Source organism: Carcharodon carcharias, chromosome 10, assembly GCF_017639515.1.
Source record: "Carcharodon carcharias isolate sCarCar2 chromosome 10, sCarCar2.pri, whole genome shotgun sequence".
Lineage (NCBI taxonomy): Eukaryota > Metazoa > Chordata > Chondrichthyes > Lamniformes > Lamnidae > Carcharodon > Carcharodon carcharias.
This window is the reverse complement of record NC_054476.1, coordinates 125,095,516-125,110,451: the sequence shown is the minus strand read 5'-3', so window position 1 is coordinate 125,110,451 and position 14,936 is coordinate 125,095,516. Positions and strand designations below refer to the sequence as shown.

At 40.1% G+C, this 14,936-nt stretch overlaps 1 protein-coding gene across 4 annotated transcripts in view; it reads left to right on the top strand.

Annotated features, from left to right (window-relative positions):
* Positions 1-9,251, top strand: part of nf2b (neurofibromin 2b (merlin)) — a 75,018-nt gene extending 65,767 nt beyond the window's left edge. For 3 of the 4 annotated variants that reach the window (XM_041197407.1, XM_041197406.1, XM_041197404.1), the window contains one exon: positions 5,424-9,251. In XM_041197407.1, coding sequence (XP_041053341.1) covers positions 5,424-5,480 — 57 coding nt within the window. In that variant the 3' untranslated portion in view covers positions 5,481-9,251. Of the gene's footprint in view, positions 1-2,503; positions 2,577-5,423 lie in introns of all 4 variants that reach the window. The other variant, XM_041197405.1, reaches the window with a different exon arrangement.
* Positions 9,252-14,936: the final 5,685 nt, after the last annotated feature.

Here is a 14,936-nt window from a genome sequence, read left to right as displayed (position 1 = left end):
TAAGTGCCTAAAACAGGCAAGGCATAACACTTACCTGTCTAAGTTCCCAATAACCTGGCATTATTCCCCTTGGCCCAGGCACACACAACCCATAAATGCAACAGCATTTCTCCGCAGCTACCTTAATATTCCTCATTCCAAGGGAACCATTAAGACAACTCATTTTTTAATTAAATATTATTGTATGTGGTGCAGGTATTCACTGTTGACCCTTGGTAAAAGCATATAGTATGTATCTTCAGCATCCTGTGTGTTTCTAAATGTTTTCTCCACTGGGAGGAGGAAGTGAGGTAGTTGGCTGATAAGTGTTGGTGCTTGCCCTAGGGATGGAGGAAGTCTCATCACCTACTTGTACTGGGTCAGTAAATGGCCCTGTTTACTGCTGATGTTGATGTGATGACTGCCTGAACATGTATGCAACATAATATATATGATCATTTGCATAGGGTAGTTGGGTGATAAAAATGCAGCTTTGGTGACAGCAACTTTCATCAATGTTAAATCCATCAAGGTGAATGCGAGGACTGCTGTAAGTTGGAGGCCCAAGTTTTTTGAGTTTCAGTCATAGCGTTCGCTCTGACTGTGGCTCAACTTATGATGAAGCTAAGAGTGGCCTTCTTTACAGGGGCATTGGATTGGACATTCTTTCCATTAGGGTTCTCAGCTCAGCCATGCAGATATGGGTTGTGGACTGTTCCATAGGTCATCCCAAATGGCACAGTCTCTTTGGCTTTCCCTCACATGACTGCTGTCACTAAGCTGGATAACTGTTAGGTCCTGATAGTTGCACATACCTGTGTGGTGCATGTCACTGTATGGATAAGTTGAGCAAGAAGTGCTCAGTTGAAGGTACGTATTTGGCCCTATAATGTCTCTTGAGAATTTATAGAAACAGGAATGGGTTAAAAATGCTGTTATCCCTTGAATAAAAGCATATATGGCAAGACATTGCAACAAATTCTGTTGCAGTATATGCATGCTAATGGGGGAGTAGATAAGGAATCAAGAAGATAAAATGATATAAATGAGACAAAAGATTATACTGACCATGAGCTTGAGGAAAGCCTGTTACAAATTCTCGTCCTTATCAGGTTCAATTTTGCCAGTTAATCCCTGAATTAGCCTGAGTGCCCTTTTATGGGAGCCAGCTCACAGGAATCTATTCATATGGCACTGAAATCTGAGGCAGTAACAATAGGATTCCCTGGCAATCTATATTTCTTCAATTTCTCAGTCAGCAGCGATGTTAACATTTAAAAAAAATTCTTTCATGGGATGTGAGTGTCGCTGGCAAAGCCAGCATTTGTTGCCCAAGCCTAGTGGCCCTTGAACTGAGTGGCTTGCTAGGCCATTTCAGAGGGCAATTAAGAATCAACCACATTGCTGTGGGTCTGGAGTCACATGTAGACCAGACCAGGTATGGATGGCAGATTTCCTTAATTGTTATGATCACCATCACTGAAACTAGCTTTATACTCCAGACTTTTTGCTAATTGAATTTAAATTCCACCTGCTGCCATGGTGGGATTTGAACCCCTGTCTGGATTACTAATCCAGTGACTTTACTATTACACCACTGTCTCCCCAACCTTTGGTTTGATTTGTAAATTGTTTGCCTTCAGTTTTTATTTTATAGGATGTAGGCATTATTGGAAAGGCTGGCATTTATTGCACTTAGAAAGCAGAGGTTGAAAGGTTAGCCATCTGTAGAGAGAAACAGATTTAATACTTCAGATTGATGACCCTTCATCAGAACAAGGTCATCGAACAGAAACGTTAACTCTGTTTCTCTCCACAGATCCTGCTTGACCTGCTGCGTATTTCTGGCAGTTTTTAGTTTTTATTTTTGATTTCCAGCATCTGCAGTATTTTGCTTTCATGTTGAAGTAGTAACGCTTGGCCTTTTTGAACCACTTGTAGCAATTTGATATAACCGTGTGGCCTGCTAGACTACTTCATAAGGTAATTAAGAGTCAGCCACATTGGTGTAGAACTGGAGTTACACATAGGCCAGACTAGGTGAAGGTGACAGAGATGGGTTGTTGGCTGTTGTTGGATCTCCCTAAACTGACTGCTTGACTTAATAAAAGACATTAGGGAATCTGTTGGGTTTTTACAACAATTCAACAGATTCATGGTCACTTTTACTAATGCCAGTTTAATTATTACTAGATTTTTTTTCTAATTATTTCAAATTCTCAAACTGCCAGGGAGGGATTTGAAGTTATATTTGCTGCGTTGCTAATCCGGTACAAAACTGCTACACTAAACAGATATGATCAGAATTTCACATAATTAAAAAAGTTAAAGAACACGCACTACTGTCTCCCTTTAAGTGGTAGTATTACGAAACTGAAACAGAATAATCCCTCCGCGCCCTATCCTGCAGCTCAGGACAGATCCATTCTCCCTGCTGTCTTCTGTACTTTTAACCTTCATGCAGCACTCTGCTGCTTAACTGATTTTTATGTCTGTGAATCTTTTTTAAAAAATTCTATTCCAGTGCCAACTTTTAGTCAAAAAACCGATGACCCTCCTACAGAGGTAGCAAGTCCAATTTGGCACTGAGCTGAAAGGTGAGTGTGAATAGTCACTGGGATGTCAAACCATCTTTCATTCTGGGATGAACTCTAATACATGCTTACCAGGATTACTGGCTTTTGAATTAATTCCTTAAAGCAAGTATTAACTTAAAAGCACATTTTAAAATTGTTCATATCTCAATTTTTTTTCTGTGGCAAAATGATCAAAAGTCCAGAACTGGGACTGCTGCAGCAGCCCAGTCAATTCCCTGTATTGACTTCAAGCCTGGATCTGATACTCTTCTGTTAAGGGGTCACAGCTATAGAACAGTACATACTGCCATCTGTATTGTGCCATCTTGTCGTGCAACAGGTAGAAAGAGGATATATGCTGAAGAGTAGAACCTGACTGCAACAGCTTGCACTTATATAGCATCTTTAACTTGGTAAAATGTTCTTGGGTGCTTCACAGGAGCATTAACAAACAAAGTTTGACACTGGGTCACATATGGAGATATATGGGCAGATAGTCAAAGACATATCTTTTAAGCAGTGTCTTAAAAGAGCAAAGAGAGGTGGAGAGGTTTAGGGAGGGTAATTGAGAGTTTAGTTTCTTGGCAGTTGAAGGCACTACCACCAGCGGCGAAGCAATTAAAATTGGAGAATCATAAGAAGCCAGAATTGGAGGAGCGCAGATTTCTCAGATGGTTGTAGGGATGATTCAGGTTACACAGATAGGAAGGAGCAGAGCTATGGAGGGATTTGAAAGCAAGGGTGAGAATTTTAAAATTGAGGCATTGAGCAACAAAAAGTTAGTGTGGCTCAGTGGGGAAAAAAGGGTGATGAGATTAGGATAGAGGCGGTGGAGTTTTGGATGAGTTTAGGTTTATCAAGGATGGAAGATGGGACTCCAACCAGGAGTGCATTGGAATAGTCAAATCTGGAGATGACAAAGGCATTGATGAGAGTTTCAGGAGTAGATGTTGCATGGCAGGGTTGGGGTCGAGACATGTGTGCCACTCAAGTACCTGAAGCAGGCTGTCCAACCAGGCGGCCTGCCAAAGGATTTTGTGAAACCCGCAAGATTTCATAGATCTTAAGCAGGTATCTCCTGCTCAAAAGCACATTCTAATGTCAAGCTTTCATTTTAGTGTGGTTTGTAATTTAGGGTCGAGCCCTAAATAGCATTCTTTCCATTTTCATTTTAGTGCAGTTACTCAGTATGCTGACTCTTTTTTAAAAACAAACTGCCACCTCCCTCCTCTTCACCACCCCTGACCCTCCCACTCACCATCTCACCTGACCCTTCTGCTCACCACCTCCCCACAACTCTCCCACTCACTGAATCTTCCACTTGCCCCATTCATCACTCCCCTGCCCGACCTTCCTGCTCACTGCTTCCCTCCCACTCAACACTTACCTCCTTGATTCTGCCAGTACCTGCCCCCTGACTCTCCCACTCGCCGCCTCCACCCGACCTTCCAGTTTGCTGCCTCCACACCTGACCCTCCCGCTCATCGCCTCCCCCCAGAGCTCCCTCACTTGCTGCCTCCCGCCCTGCTCCCTCTCTCGCACTCACAGCCGCTCTTGCTCCTTTGCTTGCCTCCTCCCTCTCCTGAGGGTTCAGGAAAGGAGAGAGGGAGTGGGAGAGGAAAGTGGTGAGCAAGAGGATTGCTGAGCAAGAGGGCTGGGGAGGGAAGCGCTGAGCAGGAGCGTCAGGGAGGGAATTGACGAGCTGGAAGATCAGGGAGCGAAATGCCAAACAAGAGGGTCGGGGAGGGAAGCACTGAGCAGAAAGGTTGTGCAGGGAAGCAGCAAACGTAAGGTTTGGTGAGCAGGGGCTTGGTGAATGGGAAGCGGTGAGCTGGAGACAGAAGGTGGCAAGCATGAGGTAAGTAAAAAGAGTTTTTAAGTTATTAAGAGTTTTAGTATGAAGAGTCACACTTGCCACTACACAGATTGATGTAGATTTGTCTGCTCTTGTGAGTGAGAGCGGTTGTCCACACTTCACGCTAAAGGTAGTATGCATTGTTTGTATATTGTTCATTTTTGTAAATGTTCTTCATATCTAACACTTCAATTATTAGTTGTGTGCTTGTGCTTTGTATATCTTGTTACTAGATATGAGAGATCATGTTTCACTTGGCTGTAAAAATATTTCATTTCAGAATTGCAGCCCAAGAGTGTGTGCCTAAGGTAAAATGTGGCAGCTTTGTGATTGTAATTTGGGCAGTCCTGGTCTAAAGCATGTTAAGTGAATATGTGAGCATGTGGGTTTTAAATTTTAAGTTGTTCCTATAGTAATAGTTGTGCCACTGAGTCAGAAGGTTGTGGTTTCAAATCTCATTCCAGGACTAGATTAACACTTGAGGGTGGTCCTGAGAGAGTGTTGCATTGTTGGAGCTGCTGGCTTTAGAGTGAGACATTTATCTGAGACTTCATCTGCCTATTTAGGTGGATGTAGAAGGTTGCATTGCTTTTTGAGATAGAGAGCATGGAATTTTCTTCCAGTGCCCTGGCCAAAATTTTTCCCTCAATTATTACCGTTAAAACAGATTACCATTTATTATATTGTTTTTTGTGGCACTATTGTGTGCACAAATTGACTGCAAATTTGCCTGCAAAATACTCATGATAGCACTTCAACAAATAATCCATTAGTTGTGTAGCATTTTGGAACATCGTAAGGATGTGATGTACAAGTTCTTTCATTTAAATTTATTTTGGCATCTTGTTATTTGTTGCTTGCCATATATACTGGGTTATATTGCCATACCGTAATACGTACTGTTGGAGTAAAGCCCGGGTATACTTGCACATTTGGAAAGTATGTGAACAATTTAAAATTACCTCTTATATAATTTCAGCAATATTTTTCCCATTTCCCCTTTCATTCTGCAGCTTAACCTACAAAGTGTAACTGCTAAGACACAAGTGGCCTTTCTGGAAGAACTCTAACTTCCTCAACACTGGACTGTCCAGCCTGGGAATGAGTTTGATGATGACCTTTCTGCATTCCAGAGCCATCACACAAAAGAAGCTGGATTTAGCAAAGCGTTCTTAATGAATTTCAGCTGCTAGTTTTGTAAGGGACGTTGATACTGCTTCAGAATATGCAAATATAACCATTTGAACATGAAGAAAAACAGTCATGTTTTAGTAGCTCAGTAAACACGAGCACACTAAATGGAAATGGTGCTTATGGTTTCCAGTTATAACACTAAACATTGGTCCCTTTGCTGTTTATTTTAAAAGCAGCAACAATAGGCTAATGGAATCCCTTTAGGCTTTCTAATGGAATATGTAGCTCATAGACTGTTTAAAAATTCATTGATCAATTCACCAATTAACACACATTCGAGTGCCTTATCATCATTATTTTCACTGCTCCTTATATCTTTATTTTCGTTACGGCAAAGTATCATGTTTCACATTTATCAGTGTCCTGCTTATTTCAAAAATGTCTATCAGTTTACACATTGTTATGGTTGTTATTTCACACTCCTTTGGTTGTACTTTATTAATGATATTTAGAAATTCTTCCAAATCAATATGAGTCATATAATTGCTGCATATATATAATCTTCACAGCAGTTAAAAATACCTTTTATTAGCTACATTAATGTTGGTGACTATCAGCTATCCTATCCTCATGATCATTGCACACAAACATATAAAAGATATTCAAACCGGAGTCATTTTTAATTAAAATGAATTATTTTTATGCTGCCATGAAATACTGAACACAGGTGGCCAAACTTGTTACAGTTAAAAGTATTTGAGACAATTGGACTGGTGATTACAGAATTTCTTTAAACCATAATTTAACGTTCAAGTCTTGCAAATTATAACATCTGATTCCATCTTTCCTGTAACTGGATGTATTTTGTTCATTCAGCTTCATTATGGGGCTAATGGATGTACGGCCATTGTTTTTAAATCCTATTTTTGATCTAAAACTTTACATTTTATTCGTATTCAAAGTTCTGTTATTGGTTAAAGAGGTACAAAAGAATGAATCCTCAAACTAAAATTGTAACACAGTCACAAGACAGGAAAAGGATTCAAGTTGGACTTGCATAAATGACATTCATATTTGGCCTTGGCAAGAGGAGAACTTGTTGGTCCCTGTTGAATTGCTTAATGGACTGAAGAAAACATCAATTTTTGCATGATCTGCTAAGGAATGTGCATCTTTGCAGAGCTTCAGTTGTGGGAGAGCCCAAGCTTCACAAAGAACTAAGATCATGCTTTTGTCAGGAGTAGGGGGAGAAAATACTAAGAAAGAAATGTCAAACTATTGAAAATCCAGGGTCCTTTAATGGAGAAGAGCCCATATGTAAATCAACGGAAGAAACAAACAACTGCTTGTTGAGCACAAGACAGAGAGGAAGTTGAGTTGAACTTTGTGGAAGTGACTGGTGCTTTTAGTCCATGCTTATTGCTGCTTGACAATAAACGTTAGCAACAATGAGTGCAAAACTGATTAAAAGACTGTTTAAATTGCATCTGAATTTTACTTCTTGTAACTTCTACAAGAGATTTTATACAATAACAGTTAACTTTCACACTGAACTAAAATTACATGCAATTTAATTGCAATTTTGGTTCAATTCTTGATAAAAGAGAAGTTTTGAAAACTCTAAGCACGTAAACATATTGACTGGCATATCACTGTGTATTCTTTCAATGTTGATCATTTTTTGATGAATAGCACAACAAGGTGAAGGGAAAACAAATGTGTGCTTTACATTCTGTGAGGCTCCAAGCAAACTTAACTGAAACTGCCACAAAACTCACTTTCAACAAAGGAGCGTCCATTCCTGTGACAACCCATCAGCAGCTGTTATTTTCCCAAAGACTCAAATTTAACATGAAATATTTAAAAAATTATATCATCCAAAATAATTGATAATTTTGTGGCTTCCTTGTTCAGTGGTAAATGCATCATATGGTGTAGTACTGAATCATTCTAACTCCTGCTCTGTGGTGTTAGCTCATTTTAGCTTGAGTGATAAAGGGTACTAGAGTTAGCTTCAATGCTCCAAGGCTAGAGCCCAACCATGGGGGGGATTTTCTGATACGCTGAGCAAAGAAAGACAATGCTGGAATTACACATCTATACAATTACATCAGTATCTGTAAAATGAAAATACAGGTTAACATTTCATGTGTAACCTATTCGTCTGTTGATGGCTTATTGGCAAAATACCGTATGCAGTATAAAATGAGTTGACAGAAGGTTCCATGTTTGATTCCTAGACTTTGCTGATTTCAGCCATATGTGTAGTTGGTGTGTTATAGTTGGCACCAGCACCAACTGAGAGTTAATGAACAGGAAGTTAAAAAAAATCAGGATTGCTACTCCTGGTTGGTGTCCAGTGACCTATAATCTGTGCATGTTAATGTTACAGGAAGATAGTTTTGTGCTGGCTTTCTCAAACAGACCATTGACATGTATAGAATGAACCACTTAGATGAGGTGCTGGAGGACTGTTGCCCTGGGGAGCTGCAAGGTGAGCAGATTGATGGAAAATTATAGATTTGAGAATGTCCAGTTTTTCCAGCATGCTGGTAATGTGAAACTAATGGATTACTATTCTCGAGCATGCCAAGGATTCCCACAAAGGCATTCTCTATACCACTGAGTGCATCATAAAATTATAAAACATATTGAGTTTTTTTGTGGATGGCAGCATCTTTACCATATTTTAAACTGTTATCAATTACACTCCTTCCAACTTGTTAAGAACTAGACAATTCCTTCTGCAATATGAATACTATATTCATACTTGGAATCATAGATTGGTTATAGCACAGAAGGTCGTCATTCAGCCTGTTGTCTGTGCTGGCTTTTTGAAGGAGTAATTTACTTGAAACAAAGTCAGAAGAGTGATCAGTTTTCTCCCCTCACTTTCTAATCTGAAGCTATTAAGATATATGTAAGAATGGACGAAAGTCAACTACCATTTAAATTCCTTATTTTTGATTAATGAACCTATGATATCTTCAAAGGCCTGTGTTAAATAATTTAACCTCTCATACCTCGCCATAGCACCCTTCTGCTGATCTACACACTAATATTTATATTATTGGATGAACCGTGCATTTGAGATTACTTGAATTAAATTTTGAAAGCCATTGACAACTGATTATTTAAAAGGTGTATGAAAGCAAAAAAATGCGGATGCTGGAAATCTGAAATAAAAACAGAAAACGATGAAGAAACTCTGAAGAAGAGTCATATGGACTCGAAATGTTAATTCTGTTGCTCTCCATAGATACTGTCAGATCTGCTGAGTTTTTCCATCGTTTTCTGTTTTTATTTAAAAGTTGTATATTATTGACCAGCACTCCACACCTTTAAATAAATCACACTTCTTTCCTCCTTTCCTTCACCTTCGTGAACACTTTAATGTTACTGTTGCTTGTTCAGCAGTTGACTTTCAATTCACAGTCAGATTTACACTTGGTTTATCCTTAAATTTTTTTTTGCATAATTTTCTGCCTTTTCTGTTTCGAGCATTGGGGTGCATATATATTTTCTCATTTGTTTTTCATTTCTTAGGAAGCAGCTGCACCTGTATTTTTTTATGCATTTTTGTTATTTTTGAGAATTCCTGCAAACTTCCTTATACCTGTATCAGGAAATAAGGGAGGGTATGCTGTAAATTTATGATTTGTATATTCCTGAACTATTACTGCTCAAAATAAACTTATCTTCAATTATTTGATTGCATTTCCAATATCTTTATTACATATCCCCCAGCTACTAGAATGATATGAAGTGACTTCTTAAATTTTACATGCCTTTTACCTTTTCTCTGCACATTTAGATATTCCTATTAGAGCCACTGCAGGATAGATTGATGAGAGATATTCCTCATCAATCCACAGTGGATTGTAGAAACGAGTGCAAAGATTTGGATGGTGCTCAACTATATTGTTTCTTAGCTCCCCCCCAAACCCGTCCTGCTTACCATGTTATAAAAATCCCACACACCCCTTGTAACACAGGTATTTTTTCAGTATAAAATAGTTATGCTATTAAACACTTACTTTTGTTTTACTTAAACTTAAATACTATCCTTCAGTCTTCCTACTTTGACTGCGATCCTCTCTTTCTTCCACTCTCTAATTGGACTAGTCATATAAATACTGTTGCTACAAGAGCAGATCAGAAGCTAGGAGTATTGCAGTGAGTAACTCGCCTCCAGTCTCCCCAAAGCCTGTCTACCATCTACAAGGCATAAGTCAGGATTGTAATAGAAGACTTTCCACTTGCCTGGATAAGTGCAGCTCCAATAACTCTCAAGAAGCTTGACACCATCCAGGGCAAAGCAGCCTGCTTGCTTGGCATCCTGTCCACAATCATTCACTTCCTCCATCACGGCGCACAGTGGCAGCACTGTGTACCATCTACAAGTTGCACTGTAAGAACGCACCAAGGTTCCTTTGACAGCACTTCCAAACCCATGACTGCTACCATTTAGAAGGATAAGGGCAGCAGACACAACCTGGAAGTTCACCTCCCTAACAGCACTGGACTGCAGTGTTTCAAGAAGGCAGCTCACCACCACTTTCTCAAGGGCAATTAGGATGGGCAATAAATGCTGGTCTAGCCAATAATGCCCACATCCCATGAATGAATAAAAACAAAACAAATGACCAGAGATATCACATAATTAGCCTTCCAACTTGCAAATTCTTTCTACCTTGAGCATTTTTCCAAAAAATGTATATACAGTATAAATATGGCACTGGACACGATTGTAATTCCCAATGATATAGCGAACAGTAAGTAATTCAACTGGAGATGGCAGGTGTTGTATTTCTATGTTTGCTTAATGCAAACTTACCAATCACTCACAGGATTGATAAACTAAACATAGGTTTGGTTTAATTGAAGATGTAGTGCAGGATTGCTCAGCAGACGGATTTGCTATAAAGATTCAACAGCTATTGTTAGCAAGATGATGCAGTTGCAACTCCACACCACATGCTGCCAGTGAAACAGAAAACTACTCAGTATCACGCCTGCTGATCACTTGGTTTACATCCAGGCTACTTACACATTAGCATATTCTAAAAGTGATATCACAACAGCGGCTCGGAGAGTGAAATCATAAGCATCGGGCGATACTAAGGAGAAATAAGTGCAAAGATATGCATGAACATGGAGAATTTTGCCTACTGAGCTAATGCACATAATCATGTCACTGGGGAAATGAGATGAAGCATTCTCTCATATCAGTTCTCAGCACTATTCACTGGGCAAAGACTCAGCATCTTAGTTCCTTGCCCTAGCTCCTGCCTTGTCCCAGGCTATTCCTCTGTGCATTGCACTTGAGAATCTACAGGTGCTGCCTCTTGAATAGACTGGCTTGCTTATCTTCTCTACCTCTTTATGCTTCAATCCAAACCTGTGAAAACCAAAAGGAGGCCCCAGCTCTGATTCACACTCATTGGATGGCATCCCTTAATTGACAGGGCATCTTAACTGCTGCTTGTCCTGATTCTAATTGGTCTATTAGCAGGTGAATTTTTTTTCTGTGCATTCTTTGTTTTTTTTTGGCAGACCTCTAAAAACTTTCTTGCGAACCCCTGATGTAAAGAATTAAAAGAAGTAATATTTTATATTTGTTGATGGGGTTTTCTATTTAAATACATATTGTGTTTGGATGTAACCTTCTTCCTGTGTGCTTGCCAGTTTTTATTGTTTTTCTCTATTAATAGGACAATCTGGATTAGTTTGTAAAAACTCCAGTGCAGGCACTGACTATTGGATAACACTAGAGCATGTTTTCCTCTTAGCTCTGACTCTAACATGTTGGATTTTCTACTGTAAGCTAGCCGTGGAAGCAGCTTATTACTTAAATATGAGTGTCTTATCTATTTGATTTTAATTCTTCTCTTGGAAGTACCTATTTCTGCCACCCTTTCTGTCATTTCTGTTTGTGTTCAGTTCTAATTTAATGGCCTGATAATAGCTATTTTTTATTTCTATTGCCCTTTCACCTCATTTACTTTCTTTTCCTTTCACTCCTACCCTATGCTGTCTCCCACTGCTTTGCTTCTCTTTCTTTCATAGGTTAAAAATATGGCATTGTCTGATGCATAGTTCACTTATCATCAGAGCCACCAATTCACAAAGTAAGTCAAATTCTGTTCTATCGAATCAGCGGGGAAATGTGACACTTGCAGGAATTGTTTCATTTATGTAAGACTTTAAATGCTATTTATAAATCTTGCCCCTACACTTTCTGCAATCCATCCCTAAGGCTTCAAAGTCTCTTAATTGTTGAGGATTCATACACTTGCTCTTGGGTATTCATGCTCAGAGAAACAGTTACAAATATGACAGTAGGTGCAGTGAGGACAAAACTTTCCTATCACAGGGTGACAGTGAACTAAACAATGACTTTTCCATCTGCCGCACATACTGGAAAATCATTTTCAGTGTTTGAAAATAGGTATGGTGCTTGCTAACCATTTTGTTCAGAGGAAGGTCAATGAGCCATTGTTCAAAGAGCTGTCTCTAGGGATTGGCAGGCTCCATTTCCCATTGATTTGTCTCTTATTTAGGTGCTCTGCGACCAAATCTTCATCTTCACCATCTTAATCCTTTGGGAGAATCACTCCAGCCCAATGATGGAGCGAATAGAAAAAATTGGCATGCCTGAAACTGTAGGCCTATACTCATACATAAAGGGAAAAAATATAATTTCTTCCTGCTCCTCTTGTTCTTGTCATTCATCACCAGTAAAGAGGTTACAATGAATTGTATGCACTCATAAAAAGGCAGAATTGCAGGAGTAGCAAGTTGTGTGATGAGGCGATGGAAGTTAGCCTGTGCTGCTAAAGCAAGATGGAAATTCAAGGCAGAAAAGATGTAGCCACAACTAGGAGAAGCTTAACTTAAATTGCTAATTGCTAGTGCAGAGTGCCTCCTAAGCCACTGGAAAATTTGGCATACTCATCAGTGAACCAGCTGCTTAATGTCAGGGACTCCCTGCCACTACCCATTCCTGACCCCTCTCTGAGAAATGATAAGCCATCTTATCCTTGCAAGAAGACAGTATGAAAGGTTTGTGCTTTTTAAAAATTCATTCACTGGATGTAGGTGTTGCTGGCTAGACCAGCATTTATTGTCCATCCCTAATTGCCCTTGAGAATGTGGTGATGAGCTGCCTTCTTGAACTGCTGCAGTCCATGTGCTGTAGTTACATCCAAAGTGCTGTTAGGTAGTTCCAGGATTTTGAACCAGCAACAGTGAAGGAACGGCAATATATTTCCAATTCAGGATGGTGAGGGACTTGGAGTGGAACTTCCAGGTGCTGGTGTTCCCATGTGTCTGCTCCTTTGTCCTTCTAGATGGTAGTGGTCATGGGTTTGGAAGGTGCTATCTAAGGAGCCTTAGTGAGTTCCTACAGTGCATCTTGTAGATGGTACACTGCTGCTACTGTGTGTCGCTGATGGAGGGAGTGAATGTTTGTGGATGTGGTGCCAATCAAGTAGGTTGCTTTGCCCTGGACGGTGTCAAGCCTTTTGAGTGTTGTAGGAGCTGCACTCATCCAGGCAAGTGAGGAATATTCCATCACATTCCTGACTTGTGCCTTGTAGATGGTAAACAGGTTTTGGGGAGTCAGGTGGTGAGTAACTCTTCGCTGGATTCCTAGCCTCTGACCTGCTCTTGTAACCACAGTATTTATATGGCTCGTCCCGTTCAGTTTGGTCAATGGTAACCCCCAGGATGTTGATAGTGGGGTATTCAGTGATGTTAATGCCATTGAACGTCAAGGGGTGATGGTTAAATTCTCTCTTGTTGGAGATGGTCATTGCCTGGCACTTGTGTGGCATGAATGTTACTTGCCTATCATTGGCCCAAGCCTGGAAATTGTCCAGGTCGTGCTGCATTTGGACATGGACTGATACCTGAGTTCTGAACGGTGCTGAACATTGTGCAATTATCAGTGAACATCCCCACTTCTGACCTTATGATAGAAGGAAGGCTATTGATGAAGCAGCTGAAGATAAACACTACCCTGAAGAGCAAACCATTCAAGGTATCACAGGCTGGTATTAAGTGCTGGCAAGACACAAAGATAGGAGAGTTGGGAGGGGGTGCATGCATAACTTTAGTCAGTTCCCTGAACTTTTTCTGGTACTGGTGCAGATTTGTGGTGACTCCCTCCCAATTACCACTTTATTTTGCTATTTCCGCTCATGGATAAGCATGTTTCTCACCTTCACTGCACTTAACTAGTTTTAGATTTTTTTTCTACCATTAAAACCTTCAGACGGCTATAAAGGGAAGATAATGGTGACAAATATACTAATCTGGGCAAAAACACTTTCAGCTAACTTCCTTAAGGACCAAATTATTTTAAGCAGTGAAATGTGTTTTATTTAAACACACACCTGCTCTAAACATTCTGGATACAGTAGACTAGTAGTTGTTACTGGACAAGTAACCCAGAAGTCTGGGTTTGTAATCCAAAGATGTCAGTTCAAATCCCACCATGGTAATTTTCCAACAATACTCAAGAAGCTTGACAGCATCCAGGACAAAAGAAACCCACTTGATTGGCACCCCAAATGAATATAAACAAAATTTATGAATTTGCATCTAGTTTTTAAAAAAATCTGAATCAATATCAGTAATGATGTTCATGAAGCTCCATGTCTTAAAAACCCAGCTGGGTTACTAATACCCTTTGTGGGAGGAAATCTACTTTTCCATGCAACCCCAGACCCAAAGCAAGGGGCTGCTAAGCCACTCCGTTATATCAGACCTCTTATTGAGAAGTATAATGAAACTGGATGGGCCTTTCAACTAAAGGCCATTGCTGCAGATTTCCGCAGGGCAGTGTCTTGGGCCCAACCATCTTCAGCTGTTTCAACAATGGCCTTCCCTTCATCATAAAGTCCGAAGTGGGTATGTTTTCTATATTCAGTTCCATTTGCAATTCCTCAGCCAGTGAAGCTTTTGTGCCCAGACATAAGACATGGAAAACATCCAGGCTTGGGCTTACTACCAGCAAGAAACATTTTTGTCATGCAGTGTCAAGCCATTTTCCCTTGAAATTAAATGGCACTATTATCATTAAATCCCCCTTCGTCGATGTCCTGAGGGTGACCATTGACAAGAAATTGTAGTGGACCAGTTGGTAGGCTGTGGCTACAAGAGCAAGTCAGAGGCTGGGTGTTCTGCAGCATGTGACTCCCCAAAGCCTTTCCATCACCTACAAGGCACAAGTCAAGGGTGTGATTTAATATTTGCCACATGCCTGTACATGTACATGTACAGATCCAACTACACTCAAGCTCAACACCATCCAGGGCAATGCAGCTTGCTTTATAAGCTTTCCACCACTACCAGTTGAATGCATAAATTAAAAAGAAACGATCACA